This window comes from Sparus aurata, chromosome 3 (assembly GCF_900880675.1).
Source record: "Sparus aurata chromosome 3, fSpaAur1.1, whole genome shotgun sequence".
Taxonomy (NCBI): domain Eukaryota; kingdom Metazoa; phylum Chordata; class Actinopteri; order Spariformes; family Sparidae; genus Sparus; species Sparus aurata.
This window is the reverse complement of record NC_044189.1, coordinates 10,903,701-10,924,587: the sequence shown is the minus strand read 5'-3', so window position 1 is coordinate 10,924,587 and position 20,887 is coordinate 10,903,701. Positions and strand designations below refer to the sequence as shown.

Sequence of the window (20,887 nt, the reverse complement as noted above, 5' to 3'; positions counted from 1 at the left end):
TATAAAGAAGTCATGTTTCTTACCCATCTCTTTTCCTCCACTTTGTCCTCTCTGTGTCTGCCACAGTGACACCTGTCTCTTGCAATAGCATCAAAGGCTTAACAACATAAATCACATCGTAAAAAAAAAATGTAGGTTACCTTGAAGAAAATATGGAATTTCCACCATATGTAAATGTATGTTTTAAAAAATATACGTCTGTAATCTACTACTGGTTGGAAAACATTGGTGACTTGGCCATTCCCTAACCAAATCTGACAACAAGGAAACAAGACTTTATCTCTGATATCATAAAGATGTTTAGCCTGCAGCTGTTTCTTCGACTGAAAGACTCGGTGCTCAACCTTGTTTTCTTTACTGGAGATTGGCTCATCCTTTCTTTACTAATTATTACTGTTTTGTTAGCTAATACAGTTGTTCACTTGTAGGAAAATCGGCGTAATGTCACTACCTGAACTAGTTGTGAGAAATAATAAGTTTGAATGCTCCTCTGTACGACTGAAAAGCGCAGTGGTGTATAACTATCACACATTTTTTTCATTAAAAAAATAGACTTTGTAGTCTATGAAAGCCCTCTGGGTAATATTTGCAGCACAGAGCACATAGTAAATCTGGATGGAGGATGTCTCTGCACCTGCTCCTACATGAGCAGAAATGTTAGTGCGGCACTTTTTTCTTTTTCAGCTACAGTATCTACATTCTGCTAATTATTTAGCATAAAAGCCTACAAGAAGGTGATACATCCAAGTTATTGTTCTCCACTTTGTGTCTTTTGCACCTGCCTCATCTCCCACACACACACACACACACACACACACACACACACACACACACACACAGGTGCTCCAAAGGTATTGAAAGCGCCTGATGCATTTTGCTGCTCATAGGCAATTCAGTTAAACACAGTAAAGCCTAACCCTATCTCTGCATGTGTTCAGTTTTCATCCCTTTTAAAATGTTTAATTAGTCCTAAAACCCGTGCACCTAAAAATCTGGTGCGTACACGGAACGGTTTAGACTCGCAACTGCTCAACGCTTTTGAGACCTTGAAGGGCAGGTATGGAATAGACAGTGCAATGACTTTTGAGTGGCTGTTTGGTTTGATGGCTGACATGGTTGAAGACAGACTGTTGCCTGTGAATATAACCATTTTGACAACCTCATATCAACCTGACAAAATCATGTCAGAGAATTTAGCCTTAGTCTTGCACAAAAGCCCAATCCCTATACATCCCTTGCCCCCACGGTTTAGCCCTATCCCTCAGTTTTACACTTTCCCGTTTAAAGGTAGGGATGGGATTTTAACCACTATCCTCTCTTAGTCTGTTCTGGATGGGAAGGAAGCACTTGAACACAAAGGGTTGGGGTAAAATTGGAAATGGGATTGGGCCTGAGTTAACATCTTCAGATATCCCATATTTATCTTGGTAAGGTGCTTATTTTGTTGATTGAATGTGCTATAGGCTTAATGTTTTTTTTATCACTAGCTAAATAGCCTGTTTGACCTAGCATCACCTTGCAGAAGCTTTCAACTGGGCTGACCAATCAAAGACCAATCTTTTCCCACCCGTACATACCAGGTTTTTAATGCCCGCAAGTTTTGAGACTATTTAGATGCCATAATCTCTCCTATGTTCTTCCTTTGGATACATGATACAAGCTGTATGTTCAAGTCATCATCTGCAGGAACAGATGGACAGTCTTATGCAGTTATAGTATATTAACACACCATACTAATAAACAAAGACTTTCAGAGAGTCTTAGATCCTAGTTTACGTTTCTACTACCTACTGTTCAGCATTTGACACACACACACACACACACACACACACACACACACACACACACACACACACACAGTCACAGACCTTCGGAGAGTTTGTCCAAAGCCTGAGGCCAAGGTCTCAGCACCACACTTGGGTGGTCCGTCCATCCTTTACAGCGCTATGCTTTCCTGTGTAGCAGCAACACCACAGTGACGTGTTGTGGTTCTGGCCAGCCCTCTCTCCCTTCCCACGTACAGCAAAGAGCCACTTCACTCTCCCAGCTCTGATGACGGAAATGGAATCCGCCTGGGTCGTTTCATCCAGCAAGAGAGCGAGAAACGAGAGGAACGCAGCGCAGGGATGTCACTCGTGCGCTTGCAGCTGCCCTCTTAAAAAACATAGCTGAGCTTTCGGCTCAGCTTCAGTTTTATCACATCTCAGTGCCCAGACATCTGTCAAACGGATGACATGTTTTACATCCACCACAATTTGTGCATTTTCATCAGCCTGAAATAGCTCATAAAGCCTTTTTTTTCCACGGCGGTTTCATTTCTGGCATCTTCGAGTTGATACGATATTGCATCAGAATGATTGCTATGGGACTCCTATTAGGAGGGAGGAGGAAGGGAGGAGACAAAAGGAGATGAGTGAAGGATACAATACAGGAAAGATAAGTGGAGAGGATGGGAAAGAGACATCAAGAGAGAAAGATATATAGATAGAGAGAGAAAGCGAGAGAGAGGGAGAGAGGGAGAGAGGAGAAGATTTGTGAGGAGGAGGGAGGGCCGAGGGCCAGCGGAGTCAGAGATAAGAGGCTGCGAGAGTGATTGAAATAGGATTAGTGGAGACAGGCTCTGCATCCCGGCCACAGCATCACAGTGTTAAACCTGTGCTTCACAGGGACTGCCTCTGTCACATCAAAGCCTCCCCAGGCCTGGCTGGCAGAGAGGGGAAGGAGCCGCCAGCAGGGTCGTCCACAGCCACAGCCACAGCCACACACACACTCACACACGCCACATACATGAACATGCTGATCACATTCTCCATCCGTCTCCAATATGTCTCCATTATGGGCACAAAGCTGGCTCCTTCCACCTTGCCTTTTCATCTCGCTGCAGTGTCTTTGTGGTGTGTATTTGGACCGCGGAAAGGATGCATTGATGAGCCATCTTTAACATTTAATGAGGCAAGCAGTGATGAGTTGGCATTGGAAAGCTACTGTCGCCCGCTTCCCCCACGTCCAAACAAAGTTTTAATGAGAACTTTCCCCAAAATTGTGCCAAAAGCACTGAGCTTTTTAACTGCTTCCCAGACTGAAAGCATACCATTTTTTCATTTACACATACTGAAGCAGGGGCAGACACCTGTGTGCAGAAAAGCACAAACAAACACTCTAGCTAGATCTATGGCTCACGTAAAGAGCTGGGTAATAAATCAAAATAATATCAACATAGTATCTCAAACTGGGCCTTTAGTGGTAATGGTTTCTCCATGAAAAAAACCCCTAAATCTCAGGATATGTCTTTTTCCTATACATGTATTAAACCTACCATGATTGAGGATTATAAACCCTCTGGTCCAATTCTTATTTGCAAGTCCCAGTTTTCATTTCTCTGCGTAAATCTGAAATGCTGCAGTTGCTAACCCAGCACTGCATGCTCTCTAATCAAATGAACACTCACTGTTCCATGTTCATCTTGTGTACTTATGCTTGAGAGTGTCTCAGTATGATCAAATATTCCACGTTAGGGCCTGTTCTGCTGCACTAGATTATGGATCCCTATAGCTAAAATGGCCTGTTTATCTGCGGAAGAGAGACAATCTGCTGATTGGTGAGTGCTGTTCCTGTGTGCGCATATTTGTACACTGTGTGTGTGTGTGTGTGTGTGTGTGTACTCATGCGGTATCTGTATTTGTGTGTGCGAGCTGGTAGTTTTCCTCTCGGAGCTCATCAGTTCATATCCACCACCCACCCCACCGCAGCATGCAGTAAATAGAGTCTCCGCCACTCGTTGAGAAATGGCACAATTATCCCCTGCTGGTGAAATATGGGCCGGGATGCACCACTGCTTCTTCCCTACAGAATGCGTGTGTGTGCGCTCGCATGTGTGTGTGTGTGTGTGTTTATGAGTATGTGGTGGTGTGTGTGAGTGTGAACGTTCAGAGCACAACTATCTGTTCTCAGCTCACTCATTGTGATGCGCGCTCAGCACACAGGGAATTGTTCCCATTTATGTATTTATACACAGACATGTATACATTGCAACAGGAGTGTAATTGTATAATCAAGGGAGCGTGCGCACACATGCTCACACGTACGAATACATGCAGTGTATGCACGCATGCAGATTGGCACACACACATACTGTACTCAAAGTGCTTCTTGGCTTGCACACAACTCAGCATGTTGTAGTTTTAGCTGAGACAAGCAGATAGCATAAGTCACTGTCAGTCAGTCAGTGAGGTCAGTCTCTCAATTCCCCAAAAATCAGAACAACCAAATGTGCATGCAGAACTGAGGAGCAATGAATGCAATACGTTTAGTTTTGCAAGGAGGCCACAACGATGACATAATGAGCAGATATTTGAGTGTGATAATACAATGAAAAACACAAAAGCCTAACACAAAGATACTCACTTTATTTAACACCTCTCAGCATCAATACAAATTAAGGTCCATGAGCTCTCCTAATTATAACCAAGAATATATGAAAAAAGTGTTGGTGGGAGGAGCAAAGCGTCGATACTTGAGAGAATGACCCGAGAATTAACCTAAAAATTCAGAATTCAGAATCACTTTAAAAGATTGACTACATAGCGTTGCCTTAATACCTGCACACACTGGCTTGCCATGCCTATTTTGGTTTCTCTCTCCCAGTCTGTGTGTTCTTGGTTTACTTTCTTCATCACTTGTATGTTTTATAAAGTTGGCCTAGATAGATAGATAGATAGATAGATAGATAGATAGATAGATAGATAGATGAGTATTGTTATCGGGTATTATTATTAAGGAATGAATCCGTTTAATATGTTGAAATGTATATAACAACTTAACTTCTGAAATCTTTCAATGCCACATATGCGTTCAGCCCTTTTGAAAATGTTCAGTGACTTGCTGAAATGTCAGAGGGCTGCACATTCATTTGAAGTCAGCCATAAACATAATGTTATTAACCTCAAGTGATTTCTCTTCCCACTCGCTTTTGACATTTGTGCGACTTTGAAAATTGCTAGTTGCAACTAAATGGCGGCGCGTAAGGAAAATTAGACATCTACCTTCTCCACAGGACGGCAATTTTAGTCTACTACCCCGTAGCCAAAAGGTCCTATAGGTCATTTTGAGTCTAAAAACGCTGAACTTTATTTCTCTGTCTTTATAGGTATGGAAAAATAGTGTCAACCAAGGCCATTCTGGATAAGAACACCAACCAGTGCAAAGGTAAGTCTTTACTTTGTCTGTTTTGTAAAACCACTTTGTTTTAGTTCACCAGCACCATCACTCTTTAGACTGTGTCTTGTCAACAGCAATCCAAGCCCTCGCGTAAATTTAGACATCAGCTGAGGAAACCTTGCGCTGTAAATCAGCAATTTAGCGAGTAGCTGGCTTAACGCTGCATGAAGGCTTCGAGTAAACAACCTGCTCTTGGATGCCACTGCACTCCTCTGGAGGATAAGCAGGCAGCCACTGCCTCAGCCCCTCCCTATCTCTTCTTCGATTTCCTGTTTTGTCATATGGAAGACAATCTTTTGGAAAGAGTGTTTCTGTTAAATGTCCATTAGTGCCTGCACAGTAAATGGTCCGCACACGCAGCGACGACATTAGCGACTCATTTGAAATTGTTTCTGGAGCGCACACGCCACACGCATTTACATGCTTGAACATACACGCGTGCCGGACCAATTAGAGGGCTAACAAGCTAGTTGGGATTAGATTAACTTTAATTGCTATCATTGTCACACTCACCATCTCAGGGTCTTGGCTTTGTTTTCACCTCAGTCACCTGCCTTTGCACGGCTGTAAACACATTTCACATCTTCTCTTTATATGTCTTTGTATTGCAATCAGTTGGTAATGATCAAGACCAGCTTCAGTGAGGAGAGGGAGGGAGAGAGGGAGAGAGGGAGAGAGAGAGAGAGAGAGAGGGAGAGAGAGGGAGAGAGAGAGAGAGAGAGAGAGAGAGAGAGAGAGAGAGAGAGAGAGAGAGATATGAGGGGAAAAAAAAAAAAAAAAAAGATTAGTGTGCTACTTGCCCCGAGGTGTCTGGCAGCACTGTTTAAGAGCTATTGAAGTTCCATCAATACTTTTAATTGCTTTTTGTGGCTTCCCGGGCCCACAAGTGTGGCCTTTCAAGGTGAAGCCGCCTTCTTAACCCTGCTCCACACCTGAGTTTATCCTGCCAGGCATGCTCAGGGTCAAAGTGTTGTGGAAAAGAACCTCTGCCTTTTAGAGGATAGGGAAAAAAAATGGGCTGATTATCTTGACAGGTCCTTTTTGTGAGTCCTACAGGCTATTAAAGACAAGACTGGATGCATGTTAGTGGGAAGGGTGTATCCACAGGTCACAGGACAAAGCACAGGATGGATTAAAGAGGCAAAAGACAGAGAGGAGGGAGGTTCAGATGATTCAGACTAGAAAAAGAGGGGGGAAAAAAGGGGATGTAAACCTTTCAATTTCTGCGATGAAAGAAACAGAATGTCCTCAACTACAGGTTATCCCTCTCTGTGTCCAGCTGACCCGAGCAATGCACCGCACAGAAACATCAGCTCAGCTTAGCGCTGTGTTATGTGGAAGACAATGTTTCCCATAAGTCACCCTCCTGGAATGCAGCACTGCTGAGATGCCAAGAAGCAAATATAAGCAGACATGCTTTAGGAGTGGAAAGGATGGTCCTGCTCTGCACCCACTGAGAGAAAGGGTGGTGGACAGTGTGGAGACGGAGAAGAGCTGAGTGACCTTGAAGAGACGATAATAGTTCTTTAGCGTTTTAAAGGCACGTCGAGGATAAGAGAAACTGCACAAAGAGCTCATTTCTGCTGCTACAACATCAAACCTCTCTCGTACATATCTCACTATCTCCTGAAAGGTGAGCAGGTATCAAAGCGTAAACCAGCCAAGCCAGTGTTATTGAAGCCTGATGGGCTGGCGTGCATCTGCGCTCTCGGTAACAAAGCCAAATAGGCACATCGCCCCGATCCAGTCACGCATTGTTTCCACTCATCTGACCCCCTGACCCTGACACTTGTTTAAATGTCAGAGCGGCAGCTTATCACCACGTGCCACCGTCACGCAGCGAGCATCCCTCTCCTCTGTCTCCTCTCTTGCTCCACCACCTCTCCTCCCACTCTTGTTATTTGTGTTTAGCTCAGCTCAGTGAGCACACTGCCAAAACAACGTGAGAAAAATGGGATAGAGGAGAGGTCAGGACCAGTCAGAGATCGACAGTCAGCCTGAGGAAAACAAGAGGGTATCTCGAACTCGCTGACTAACTTCTCTGCTATGCTTTTGTATTTACCCACATCTTAATTGTTTGAATTCAGAAACTTTTGGTTTAGTTTGACTTTGGTAAGGTAGCCATGTAATAAAGTTGAAACTTGCTAAACATTTATTCTACAGTATGATGATATCTGGCAAGATGCTTAATTGGACAATTAAATCTGTACAGGCACACATTCCTGGTAGACTACTTTAAAACACAATTTCTGTATTATCTGTACTCCTGTGCGCATGGTATAATCTGTTTGTCATGTACCTTTAGATTAAAATGGAACAATAAATCAAAATGTAATTGAAACGACTGATTGATTTGACCTAAAATTAGTCACAACATGTGATTATAAATGAAGCATGGTCATATTCTCCAGATGTAAGGGAACATGCTTGATCCTAGCGAAAATCATTACATCGTAATTTTTCTATTTTGATCAGTGAAAATAAAATGCAAAAATTACCATCCCCACTAAATTGGCTAAAGTGACTCATCTGACTAAAGCGACACAAGTGACCTATCTGTAGAAACAGTAGCAGTGCAATATCCTTTACAAATCATTCCACCATGCACCTACACCATGAACCTCCATGTCAGGTAAATTATTTCACCATGTGTTAATGTGTAAAGGTGTCGGCTGATGAAGGTCTTCCTGTAGCCCAAGTGTTTTATTTGTTATGTCGATAAAACCCCTGTGCATGGAATGAAACTGAGCGTGAGAGAGATGATAGGAAGCTGGATAACTGATGAAATGTGAGATGGAGTTGTGAGCGTGGGAGTGGGAGTGGAGGCTCGCTGTTGTGGACAAGGCAGAAAAACAGCGATGACACTTTCTGTACTTACAGGTCAGGTGTTAGGGAAATGTGGATTTTTTTCGCGAACACGCGTACGTACACCGACAGAGGTGTGAAGCCCACGCGCGAACCGCGGACACACATTGTCTCCTCGCTACCATACATCCATCTATACGTTTCCCCTCAGTACACAAGTGTTTGCAAGTACTGTAGAGCCTGGTTTGAAGTAACACATCACAAAAAAACTACACTCTAAGACCATGTAATACACCTCTCCCACGCACTCAAACACAAAGGGCACACACAAAGACTAATCGTACCCCCGCACGCACTCCCCATCCATCTGCCTGAGGTGCGCTCGGCTCTTGCAGCAGCAGTGGCCGTGCAGCAGATCTATCAATCCTCTCTCCAACATCACAGCATGTGTGCCTGCCCGCCTGCCTGTCTGCCTGTTCTGGCTGCTCTCCTCCACCACGCAGGCCTTTTTCACTGAGCCTCTCTTTCTTCCCAGCGCTGACTCACTCCCTCGCTCCCTACCTTACTCTATGACTACACACACACAGGCTTCCAGGCACTCACACAAAGGGGTACGCAACAGAAGCATGCAAGCCGATAAATACGCACACACACACATGTTTTGGATGTAGCCCAGTTCAGAGAGAAATGGGAACAGGAAGTTGTGGAAGGGCTTTAGGGCTGTCGAGCGCTGTGGGTAAGAGGAGGCATTCAGCTCTTCATCTCTCTCACTCTCATGCTCCTCTGCACTCTCACACTCGCTTCTCCCTCCCTCTTTGTCTCTGTTTTTTTTTTCTCTCTCTCTCTCCCTCGCTCTCATACTCCATCTACCTATATATCTGTCTCTGCACTTTCACATTAACTGTAGAAATACTGAAGAGATTTGGGGTTTGCATCACAGATGGAGTGGGGGATTGAGGATGGCAGAGGGAGAGAGAAAAGGAATTGACTGCGAGAACCCAAAACCACTCATTTGCCATCCATGCCCACAAGGGCCTCTTAAAAGGCGGCGGCGGCATTTGAAATAAAGCAGGGCTGACCGAATGGAGACATTTTATTTTTCCTGCCAGAGCCCGGAGGCAGAGGAAATGACCTCAGCCCTTTAAAGGACCTCCGTTTCCTCCTCAACCACGGGGAGATAAGCCTGCTCCGAGATTCACCGGCCCGACTGGCACGCTGCCGCGACGGACCACCGCACTGAATTGTGGGAGATAGATGAGATGAGAAGATAGTCTCTTGTGGCTGTGTGTTTGGCAGTTTGTTGTTGTGCGTTTCATTGCCCTGTAACTTGCCATCCATTTTCGTATGGGGATGCTAAAAACTCACATCTTGAAAGAATCACTGTCGCCTTTACTCCATTGTGAGGCTGACTTGATGTAAAGCACGATAACTTCCTCTTTTTGTCCCGACAAATTTACAGCCTGTTTTGAAGTATCCAAACATTTGATCGTTAAGATTAAAGCAACATGTATGTTTGATTGAATACCCACTGGGAAAATAAATGTAGTTACAGCAAATTTACAGCAGAATGTCCTTGCGTTCTATCCCTTAAGATGTGGACGCGCTGAACCTTCTAAATACTGAATCAATTCCGCATAGCTTGCCTGCATGTGCAGCCTCGGTATGATGCAATTTAAAAGCCTGTCAGAGGCTTGACCATTACAATCTGAAGCATCTCTCGCCCTTACCACAGGATCAGCCTAATGGAGAAACATAGACAATGTTACATTCTATAAAAACAGATTTATTGCTGCATCAGTGGCTGAGTGGAGTATTGCATGACTCTGAGCATAAGGGCTATTGATGAATGAGGTGACGCTCTCCAAAAAGGCCTGTTTTTCATTGCCATGCGCATGTGTATCTGTGTATTTGGGGTAGGGCGGGGGGGGGGGGGTTTGAGAGAAAAGGCAGAGAGTGCTTTTTGCATCCGTTATTGGTTTCTCATTAGAGGGCCGAGATATAAACATTTGTCTATGTTGTACACGGTGCTGGCGCAATTAAGGATTCTCTTTGCCGCCCCCTCTGCCCTTTGAAAGTGAATTATGTGCAGATGAGAATCTCGACTGAAGTGTGGCCAACAACGGACCTTTTCCAAATGCCTCTGTTCCCTCAAAGCCATTCCAGAGAGGAGAGATCGGCTGAAGGAGAGAGGAGAGAAAGCGCTCGCCGTTTCCTGCTTGCACTGCGTATTAATGACTCTAATTAGCAATAGCTGAGGGATAATCACATTGATTTCGACAGATTCAGCATGCAGGCCCTCATTGGATAACACCCACAGCCTTTGTTGGCACCCAACAATCACATACACACACACAAACACGCATGCTAAAAATGTCCAAGTTTGTCGTAAATAGAAGCAGCCGGGGCCATCAGCGCTGCATTCCTTAAGCTCTGACCTTTTGTACGCCCGCCACTTCCTGTGTTGTTTTTGCATGCAGTGTGGTCGTCGTCTGTCTATGTGCATGTATTCTTAATGAATGCGTGTGTGCGGCGGAGGTTGCGACGAGGTGAAATCCAGGAGACACAGAATCGAGGGTCAAAATCAGCCAAGATTTCCCAAGAGCACAGAGGTCCATTGCCAATTTGGGGAATTTGTTCACTTCTGCAGTATTAGTGTTGACTGTGTGTCTACTGGGTCCAAACAAAGGCAGAAAAATATGTAGTGAATTTCACCAAAGCACAAACAGACTCTTGGGAACGTCTGTTGCTGATTTTTGTCACCGCCGTTGCTTTCTTCTCTAGTCAATGGCTCAGTCTATTTTACAAAACACACCCCTAAAGCTCCCACTCTGTCTTGTGTGTTGACAAATGCCTCAGAGGGCACTGGCGGAAGGTGAGGGGGCGTACCCCCAGTCATCTCTTATCCTGGACCCAACCCGCGGATGGCAGGGGAACCACAGTGCAAGAAATGGCCTTCCACTGACCTGCCAAGGCCCTGGCCCCTCGCACGTCCCCTGACTGATGATCATTCCCTTGATTAGTTAAGGAAGGCATAAATCATAACCGCAGTGAAGAGGAAGGCTAGCTGGGGGCGGCCGGGCCGTTCCTCATGAATGACTAACAGATGCAAGAAGGAAATGGGCTGCGTAGTTGTTCAGAGGAATGGGCCACTTTGTCTTTGTCCAGATTTTAATGTTTGTCTCTACCTGGAGATTTTGTGTGCTTGATTTTCATCGATCCTGCCTCAGTTCAAATATTAGGCCCATCATCTTGTCTCGCTGGTGGCGCTTTCAGGCCCCGAGTGCCCGACGTGATTGCATTGCATATTACAGCGGCTGCTCAAATGGGGATAACATGGCTGTATGCAAGATGGTATCCAGCATGAATACTGAAGTTAGTGATCCCTAGGTGTAATTGGAATGATCGAGGAGAAGATATTTTAAGAAACTCTATAGGTGACGTGAAAGAGAAGTGTGAAAGAAGAGCTGCACCTGCTCTTTGTGTAGGGATGTGCTTATTCTGCCATTGGCATTTTTACACCAGCGGTACCATACAGACATGAGCAGCTCTTCAAGGTTGTTTGACATTCTAACCTAAGCGTGAGTGTGTGTGTGTGTGTGTGTGTGTGTGTGTGTGTGTGTGTGTGTGTGTGTGTGTGTGTGTGTGTGTGTGTGTGTGTGTGTTCTGCTATGAATATACAGAATGTTAACATGTGCGGTTGTGAGTGTGCTGCCATGTGTGTGTATGCTGGCATTTACGAGGTTTTGCCTGCCTGCGAGTGTTAACGCTACGCTGTGTGTGGGGATGCACGCTGGTTTGCATGTGTGAGTCTGTGTGGGCTCTGTACAGCCACTCAGTTTTTTTTAGGCCACAGGTCTCATTTTAACAACCTCTTGTCAAGTAATTAACACCCTTCAGGTCTCAAACCTTTCTTGAGTGCTCTTCACATGTTGCACCAAACACGCTGGCGTTTTGCTTTTTAAGCTGGCAAGCTGATGAAGCTATCAGAGACCTGAGCGGTGAAAGTAAATTGCGCGTCTGAATGAAGACCTTGTCTGCGCAGTTTTGTTTTTTCTCTTTTTTTTTGTTTCACAAGGTTTTCTGACACTTTAAACCGATGAATGGCAGCAATGAGTAGACATTCTTTAAATGCCTGAATACTTTATTTTTGAATGCCAAAACTGTGAAGGTAATCTGCATCTCCAGAGAGCTCAGAGATACTGCTAGAAGCTAGGTCCTCTGCAACAAGACTCAATTTGGCTTGATGCAATTTTTTTGCAGCATAAATAGGCCTCCTTTTCTAACAAACGCTCACATTTTTAAATAGTGTTGCAACTTTCCTGCTGAATTTAGAGCTGAACGTGTACTAGAAGCCATATGGTGCTGTGCTATAGCTAATGAGTGTGAATAGATATGAATTAATTAAGGAACAAGAAATGTGAGTAGAAAGGGAAGAGAAAAAATGATGAAGAGTAAAATGAAGAAGAAAAGAAATGCTGAGACAGAGAGAAAATCATTACTGTGAACCCATATGTTAAAATACTTTAATATTTGAGCAGTTAAAATGTTAATCTGCCACAGTGTTCCACACTTCATCCCTGCTTCAGTGTTGCCAAAAAAGCTTCATGATGATGTTTCTACTGGGTGTGTTGGCAGTCCCAGTAGAATTAGTTTCTGAAGAATTACAGAAAAGGAGAAATTGTGTTCCCACAGTGCCATGCTTCCAATCTTTCCGCAACTATATGCATCAGATCCTGTTGATGCATTGCCGATGTAGAACTCATCCATAATATTTGCACAGATATTGGATGAGGAATTAGTTTTTTCAACCTCCTGTTCAGTTTGTCTTCAGCACAACGAGCTGCCAGTAGCGCCCCCTTGGCCCTGAGCCCTGGCACTTTGCCCTCTGCAGATCCCGACTGCAGCTCTCTGACAAGGACACTCCTACACCTGCGAGAGCAGATGACAAGAAATACAATACAGCCAATAGGATGCCTGCTTCAGCCCAAGACGAATGCCTTAGCTATAAATCCATGTTGCAGGGTTGATAAGTTAATTGCCTGTACCGCTATCTCCTCGCCAGTGTCTAATACAGAAGAGCCCTCTCTGAGAGTTATTTTACAACAAATGGGTATTGTCTCCGAGTGCAAGGCAGGGAGGATGGGCGACACTGGACGAGTAAATGAGGGATCTTTATTTTGAGTAGTTACAAGAGCTGCAATCTGCGGGTGCATGAAAGTGATTTCAAACGCTTTGCACGGGTCTGTGCTTGCTTAATTTTACTTCATCTCCCTGACGTCTCTTTAGCTTCACACAGAAACACTGTTTTTATTTGAAGCCGTGTTTGCAGATAAAACCACGCTTGGTGATTTTACAGGATGTCAGATGCAGATGAGGCTGGAGTATTATTTGGGAAGTGTGGCCCAAAGACTTGTCACTTCTCCGTGGCGTTAATGCTCTGACAGCAGTGATGTGGTCAGAAGTCTCTCACCCAAAGCTAACATTTTAATACGCAACCTTTAAAAAAATTAATGCATCGCAGATGTTTCTCCGCGGGATCCTTCCACTGAAAGATTAATGATCCTTCCCCTGTTTACTCACGTACCCACACATGCACAAACACAAACAGGAAAGTTGGAGGTCACACACAAGCATGTGTACAGACCCATTCAACACATTCACGCACACACGCCACCACATGGTTTACTGGAGGGTAGCCGCAAAATGTATCATCAGTCAGCTGCTGGTGGTGCAGGAAAAATGTAGGAGGACAGAGGAATGCAGTCCCAGCGAGGATGCTCTCTTCTAGGTTTGGAGTGTGACCAAGGCGGTCTTGACTTGGCCACAGTTAGTCACGGATGCCATCTCGCTATTTAAAACCCCTGTTGCTCTCCCTCAGTGTTTGCACAGCTCACTGCAGCCTCCCAAAACCACCATCCACCCTGCCTGCAGGGCGATAGGTTTCGCGAAACCCCCAAATTGACCAAAGACATTTTTGAATGTACAGGCAAAAGAATCTTTATGAGCAGCTTTTCATTTATGTATGATGGTTCAATTAATCTATTATTTTTATAAGATTAATCAATCAGCGCGTCAAATACATTTAATAAAATGGATGAATACACATTATAGTATCTCTGGTTCTGAAATCAGTTCTTAAAACCCAATGATATTCAATTTACAATGATAAAAAAGAGTAAAACAGCCCTAGAAACATCACTACTGCTGAAATAATTGATTGATTAATGGGCAGAGTAATAGTGATCAACACATTTATTACTCAGTTAATTGTTTTAGGTTTATGAAAGAAAAAACTGTTGTTAATGAAATGTTACTGCTTTTCTCTGTTATATATCGCTATAAACTGCATATCTGTGGCTTTTGGACAGAAATGACAAACTTTTCATATTTTCCTGATATTTCATAGACTAAACCATTTTTATAAAGATACTCAACAGATGATCCATATAGCTGCGGCCCCAACTTTCACATTTGAGAAGCAGGGTACAGTGAATACTGTGAATACGCTTTTTTCTTGATTAATGGCACACAGTTATTCAGTTCTCAAAAACTTGAGTGATTATTTCACCACTGATCAACACATATATGATTTGGCGAAATCATTTCAGCATTATATTCTACTGTATTTGCAGCTCACATGAAGGCACTTGTACAAACAAGCTGTATATCTGCATCTCGATGGCAGAGCGAGGTCAAAGCGGTGCACATACTGTTGGATAGAACGTGATTCAGTACTACGGCTGCACCATGAATCATAAGAATCATATTACAGGCATTGTTATGCATATTTGTCCATGGAGTGGCCCATCTATCTCCTCCATTAACCATAATCACTTTTACACATGCAAAGTACGAATTATTAACATACGTGTAACCACAATGATTAATCACCTGTATGCACCAGCAGCTTCAGAACACTTCTTGATGACTCACAAGGACGTAAACAATTACGCTGTTTGCCCCGTACACCATTGTAATGCTCCGTGACTTGTCGTTGATTCATTATTCATACTTAGTGCATTATTATTCCATTGTATGCGGTGCAAAATAGGATCATTAGCACTGAATATGAGAATGTGAAGAATGGAAATATTGGGGAAAATGGTGGTGGATATAGTGGGTAGGAAACCCCAAACAATCCTGACTATTAGCAGATAAAGAATGGTAATTTCCCCAGAAGTAATTAGGATTAGCATAATTTGACGGCGCATGAATGATGCGTGGATGATTGATATGTCGATACAGGCATTGTAATGACTCCCTTATCTCCACTCTCCACTGAAGACGTTTGTATGGAGCGAAGCCTGAGGTGCCATCTACTGTAGTTCTAGACATCTGCAGGGGGACCATGTTCAGGAGAACGCTGCCTCATACACACACACACACACACACACACACACACACACACACATTCATACACGCAGAACCACTGGGGCTGCAGTAGGGTAGAAGCAGTGGTAGCATTGCACCATCCTGTAGTAACTGATTGAAGATGGTCCTTTTATCTTGACAGGCTCCCGGTTAGAGCCAGACCAGGAAATATGATATGGCAGCTCATGTTCTCTTTATTCCTCTCAGAAAAGACAGTCCGTGTGTCCGTACATACAGTACGTATGTGTGTCTGTATCGTCCTGACAGGCTTTTTGTGTGCATATGCTGTGTGTGTCTGAGCCATCGTGGTGCATGTGCGCATTAGTGTGCAGCTGCACAGTATTATCAGCCACCACGCGTGTAGTCAGTCACTTTGAGCTGCCTTTAAGTGACAGTTATCGATTGGATGTTTGTGTTGCTGCAGAGGCTTCAAAGCAACGCCTTGCCCTCTGCATCCCACTTGAGAAAGTAACTTTAGAGTACCCGCATTGAATACCGCAGCAGTACAGTGTGTACTTAACTCCAGAATCACATTCTTCCAGCAATACCTGCGTGCATCTGTGTGTAGGTGTGTGTTGTTTAAAGTGTGTGAGACGTGATGTTTTAAATTGTTTGTTGACCCTGCTGCTTCTTCACAATATAACAACTTCTCCTGCTTAGTGACTAACCAAGCTTTATTGTAATATACACTAAATACACTTGCAAACATACACACCCACACACAGAGTACCTTGTAAAATTATATGTTTGACTATACAGTTCTGCACCAATCCCAGTGCACTGGAAGTGAACAGAATTCTACTTATGGTTTACTGTATACATATAGTGCATATAGGATATTTCGGGCATTTCAAGACCCAAGGTGATAAATAAAACGGCCTTGTCAGTGGTCCTGTGCTTCTAAGTTTAAAGCACTTCTAGAAGCGTCCATTTAGTGCAGGGGTATGAACAGTAATAAAAGCCTGTGTCAGGGGGTAGTAAGGGTGGTCGGGTTGGGTCATATACCGGACTTTCCCTCAGGAGACTCAGTGAAAAAGCCATTATATGTCATGAGTGAGCTGTATGTCAGCAAGCTTTATTTTGAAAGTCTAACCAGACGATTCATATAACACATGATAACTAACTTGACCGTAGAGCTCTTCACGTAAGAAGCTGACGCTATAGGGTTACGTAGAGAGTCAAAGTCTTGAGTTAAGCCACTGACTTAGCTGCTGTATTTGACTATTTGAAAGTGAGAAAGTGTTCTATGTTCATATATACACTTGGTGGTTGTTTTGACCCTTGATATTTGTGGAATTAGTGCTAAGGTTTGGAAGCCAGGTTAATAAGCTGAATGCAAATTTAACAGCACAATGGCTCCTCCCAAATATTGAGTTTTTTAGGGACTTATGTCCATAATTACATAACCAACATTATGAAGATATATTTAAAGAAGGGAGACGCTATACATGCTTGAGTCAGTAGTCCACAGAGAAATTAACAGCATGTCCTCTAACAGAGCAGATCCTAAATCAAAATGTATCTTCACAATGTCAATATGTTAAAATTTACTGTATAAACGTGGACTTAAACCTCTTTGCACAGTGAGGATGAGCCCGAATGGCTCACTGGTCTGATTCTGAAGCTGATTGTTATGAAGTATCGAAGCTAAAGAGCTCACACATTTCACAAATATACAAAGACTCCCCCTTCCTAAAACCTCCACAACCATTCTGCCTGATAAAAGCACAACTGAAGACTCGAGATGTCTTCATGTCTCTCAATTATTATTCTCTTTCCCAGCAAAACAGGCTTTTAACAGTTTTACCCTGTGGCTATGGATCAAACATTACACATTAAAGAATCATTATGCATATATCGTCTACAATAACTGCATGTGGAAGAGCAAACCGGATCTATAACTGGAAGCAGCTAGTGAAGTGTCAATCAAGTCTTCTTCAGAGCCTTCTGCTGACCCCGAGTAACCCCCGTCCTCACTCTGCCTTCGTATACAACCTGTCTCTAGCTGTCTTTCCCTCCGCCCTCCCCTTCACTCCAACCTCCATTCAGAGCCGTTTGAATATAGGTCAGCATTCTCTAAAATCCTCCTCCATCTGAAAGTTTGATAAGTGCACTCCAGGTGGTAGTGGGCTGAATATTATATTTGTAATTGGGGGTCGCAGGTATCCACCACTGGAATATTCCGATTATTAAAGAGAATGAGCCAGCTCCCCGATGGCCTCAGTACCATTCTGTGTGCTTCTTTTAATGTGCTGTTAATGTGTTCTTAGATCTTAAGAGGAAGCAATATCTATGTTTTAATGGGTTTAAAGGGTTAGCTCGCCCAAATTACAAAAATATCATACTTATTCTTGTTTTGCAGTAGTTTGGGGTAAAACAGATATCCAGAGTTTTTAGCCTGCAGCCAGGGAAACTGAGGGGAAGAGTATAGCAGCAGCAACATGTCCATCTCAAACTACACCCATGGACTACACAAACTTTCACCCATAGGTGCCATGTTTGTTGGTTGGTTGTTTGGTTTATTGGTATGTTGGTTGCTTGGTTGGTTTGTCAGCAGGATTGCACAAAAACTACTGAAGGGCTTTTTATGAAATTTGGATGGACGATGGGTGTCAGGCCAAGTCATTACATTAACAGCGCAGTGGGTGGGATTTAGGGGGAAAAATTAAATATATTATCCATAATTATGTCATTATTAGTGTTTAATCACCTGAAACTAAGAATCGTTGTCTATTCTTTACCTTACAGTAAGCCCTTTATATCTACTTAAGGAGCAGGTGTTCTACCACATGGAACACCATGTCGCACCACCATTTTACTAAGTAGACCAGAACAGACCAACCAAACACTGGCTCTGAATCAGCCCTCTTACTCGAGGATGATGTTGTTAAGTTAGGGCTCATCCACACGTACGAAAACAATCTTTTTTTCCTCCGTTTTACTTGGCATCGTTTCAAGGATATTTGCATCCATACGGATCCACTGAAAATGACCAAAACCGCTGTAGTTCATATTCCAGGCCTATAGGTGGCGCTTGAAATTCACCAAAAACGGAGAAGAGTAGACGGCACATGCGCATAAAGCTTGTGTTCTGTATACAAACCCTTCGCGGTGGATCTAAAATGATGTGGTGTATGCAGTTGTCCAAAACCCTTCTTTGCTTAACGCAGTGGCAGAGGAGCATAATATTTTGCCCTAGTAACCATAATAGGCTCAATATCTGCTGCAGTTCGAGCACAAGCATGTAGTCCGCCGTTGTTGTTGTTGTTCTGAGACGTCGCAGGGTTCAGAGGTCGGAGGCAAGAGGTCGAGGGGTGGGGCAATGGCGTCATTGTTTCGGCAAGTATGCAGATTCGCTGTCCATACGAAACGCAAGGGCAGCGTTTTCAGATTTTTCCACCCTGAGACTCGGTTTCAAAAAAGTGCGTTTTCAGGCGCTGCATTTACAGGATCCATGTGGACGATTGGCCAAAACAATGCAAAAAATGTGTGTTTACACAAAAGAGCGTTTTCGTGTGGACGGGCTCTTAGTTGCAATCAGAAAACACAAAACTAGATCCTAAATCCTCCAAACCTGACCTTTAAAGTCTATTTTTACAAGCTGCACTTATATGAGTAAAGTTCTTTGAATACTGATTAGAATAACGATTGCATAGGTTAGCTAAGATAAGAAAATGCTTGGATGCACTGTCTCCTCTTTAAAAAGTCGCTTTTGGTCAGACTTTATAAATATAGAAATGGTTCCATTTCTCTGATTGTTACCTGTACGTGAAAACCTTTCATTCGGGCTCTTCATATTTCCACAATTAAAGACCCACTACTCTCAGCCCCGCTCTAACAGCTGGCCATTAATCAGTCCTTGCACTCGATTTCTCTTCCGCCACAGGTTATGATTTTCACATTACTCCACACTCCTTCACCGCCATCAGATGGGAAAATGACCCCAACCCCCTCACCACTACCACCACCACCACCACCACACATAGACACACACCTTTGAATGTGTTGGAAAGTGAGACATTTGTGTTAACCAAACCGCACACAAACCTTGCATCGTGAGAAAGTAAGGTGGTGCGTTTTTGTGTGGATATGATCATTCCTAACATGATGGGGTAACCACAGCGGCACTTCTCCCCCCACCTCACACCCATTATCCTTTTCTAATTACACTTTCCTTCTGAAACAGTGGATCAGAGGGCACCATTGACTGCTTTTAATCTGCCACCAAATTTTAATTAACACAGACGTGACCCCCGTCTCCGATACATCCCGCGGAACATCGGGATCACAATAACTCATAAATCACAGCCACAGATTTCATTCCCTCCGCTTTCCTGCGCTGATGAATTTCCAGATGGAGGCTGGTGGCTGTTAATGTCAGGGAAAATATGAGAGAGAGACAGATAGAGGGAGTGTGCGTTAGAGAAAGAGGGGGACAGAGGAATGGACAAGAGGGCTACGTTTCAGAGAGATGTAATTGAGCATTTATGTGTACGTAAGAGAGATGGGCCTAACGAAAAAGAGAGAAACGGCAGCATCTCTTATAGGCTGTCAACCTTTGAGAGATTTGTTACTGGGGTAAGGCTGTAAAATGGGGTTGTGTTAATATGCCGGGTGTTGAGGAACACAACATGGACCGGATAACTTCACAGTCCGTGAAAATCAAAAGGCTGAACAAGTGAAAAACTGAAAATGACTCAGTGATGTTGAGGAATTAATTGATGCACTTCCCTCTGTGTTTATGAGCGTGTACACAAGTGTATTATTTCTTTAATCATGGACTTTCAGTCACGGGCTTTTCATAAATTACCATCACATGAATTATTCTACTTGGTGAAATGAATGCATATGAGTCGTCATTAAACTACAAACTACAAATAAGAATTTCCCTTTAGCAGAATTGCAACAGTGGTGGTCGTAATTCTTGATTTGCATACAACTCAGTGCTTGTGTGTTTGTGCAAAAATGTGTGTGTCTGTTTGTGTTTATGCATTTTTGTGTGTGTGTGTGTGTGTGTGTGTGTGTGTGTGTGTGTGTGTGCATGGAGGTGGAGGTGGGCTGGGTGCCGGGGTTTGTTATTACTAAATCGCTCATCCATGCTACTAATTAAGATGCATAGCATCCCCCTATGAACGTCAGTGTCGCTAATTATCAAACAATGTAGTGCTCACCAGATATGAGAACTGGCAGCCTCTGTAGTCATGTTACCAACCTATTACTGCTACAATTACCAAGTGCCTGTCAGTCTCCTTGTTAGTCATCTGCCTTCATTTTTTCTTTACTAACGCCTGTCCTCCTTTTTACTCTCTCCCTCTCCTCTTTTTTCTCCAGGCTATGGCTTTGTGGATTTTGACAGCCCAGCTGCAGCACAAAAAGCCGTGTCATCTCTCAAAGCCACCGGGGTGCAGGCCCAAATGGCCAAGGTAAGGAGTGTTTAAAAATGAGTTAGCATCGCCAGCTCCTCTTGCATTATCATTAGCACACTGTTGCACAT

At 43.6% G+C, this 20,887-nt stretch overlaps 1 protein-coding gene across 6 annotated transcripts in view; it reads left to right on the top strand.

The window, feature by feature from the left end:
- Nucleotides 1-20,887, top strand: part of rbms3 (RNA binding motif, single stranded interacting protein) — a 307,812-nt gene that overhangs the window by 151,309 nt on the left and 135,616 nt on the right. For all 6 annotated transcript variants that reach the window (XM_030411796.1, XM_030411794.1, XM_030411795.1 and 3 more), the window contains 2 exons: nucleotides 5,147-5,205; nucleotides 20,725-20,816. In XM_030411796.1, the coding sequence (XP_030267656.1) occupies nucleotides 5,147-5,205; nucleotides 20,725-20,816 (151 nt within the window). The remainder of the gene's footprint in view (nucleotides 1-5,146; nucleotides 5,206-20,724; nucleotides 20,817-20,887) is intronic.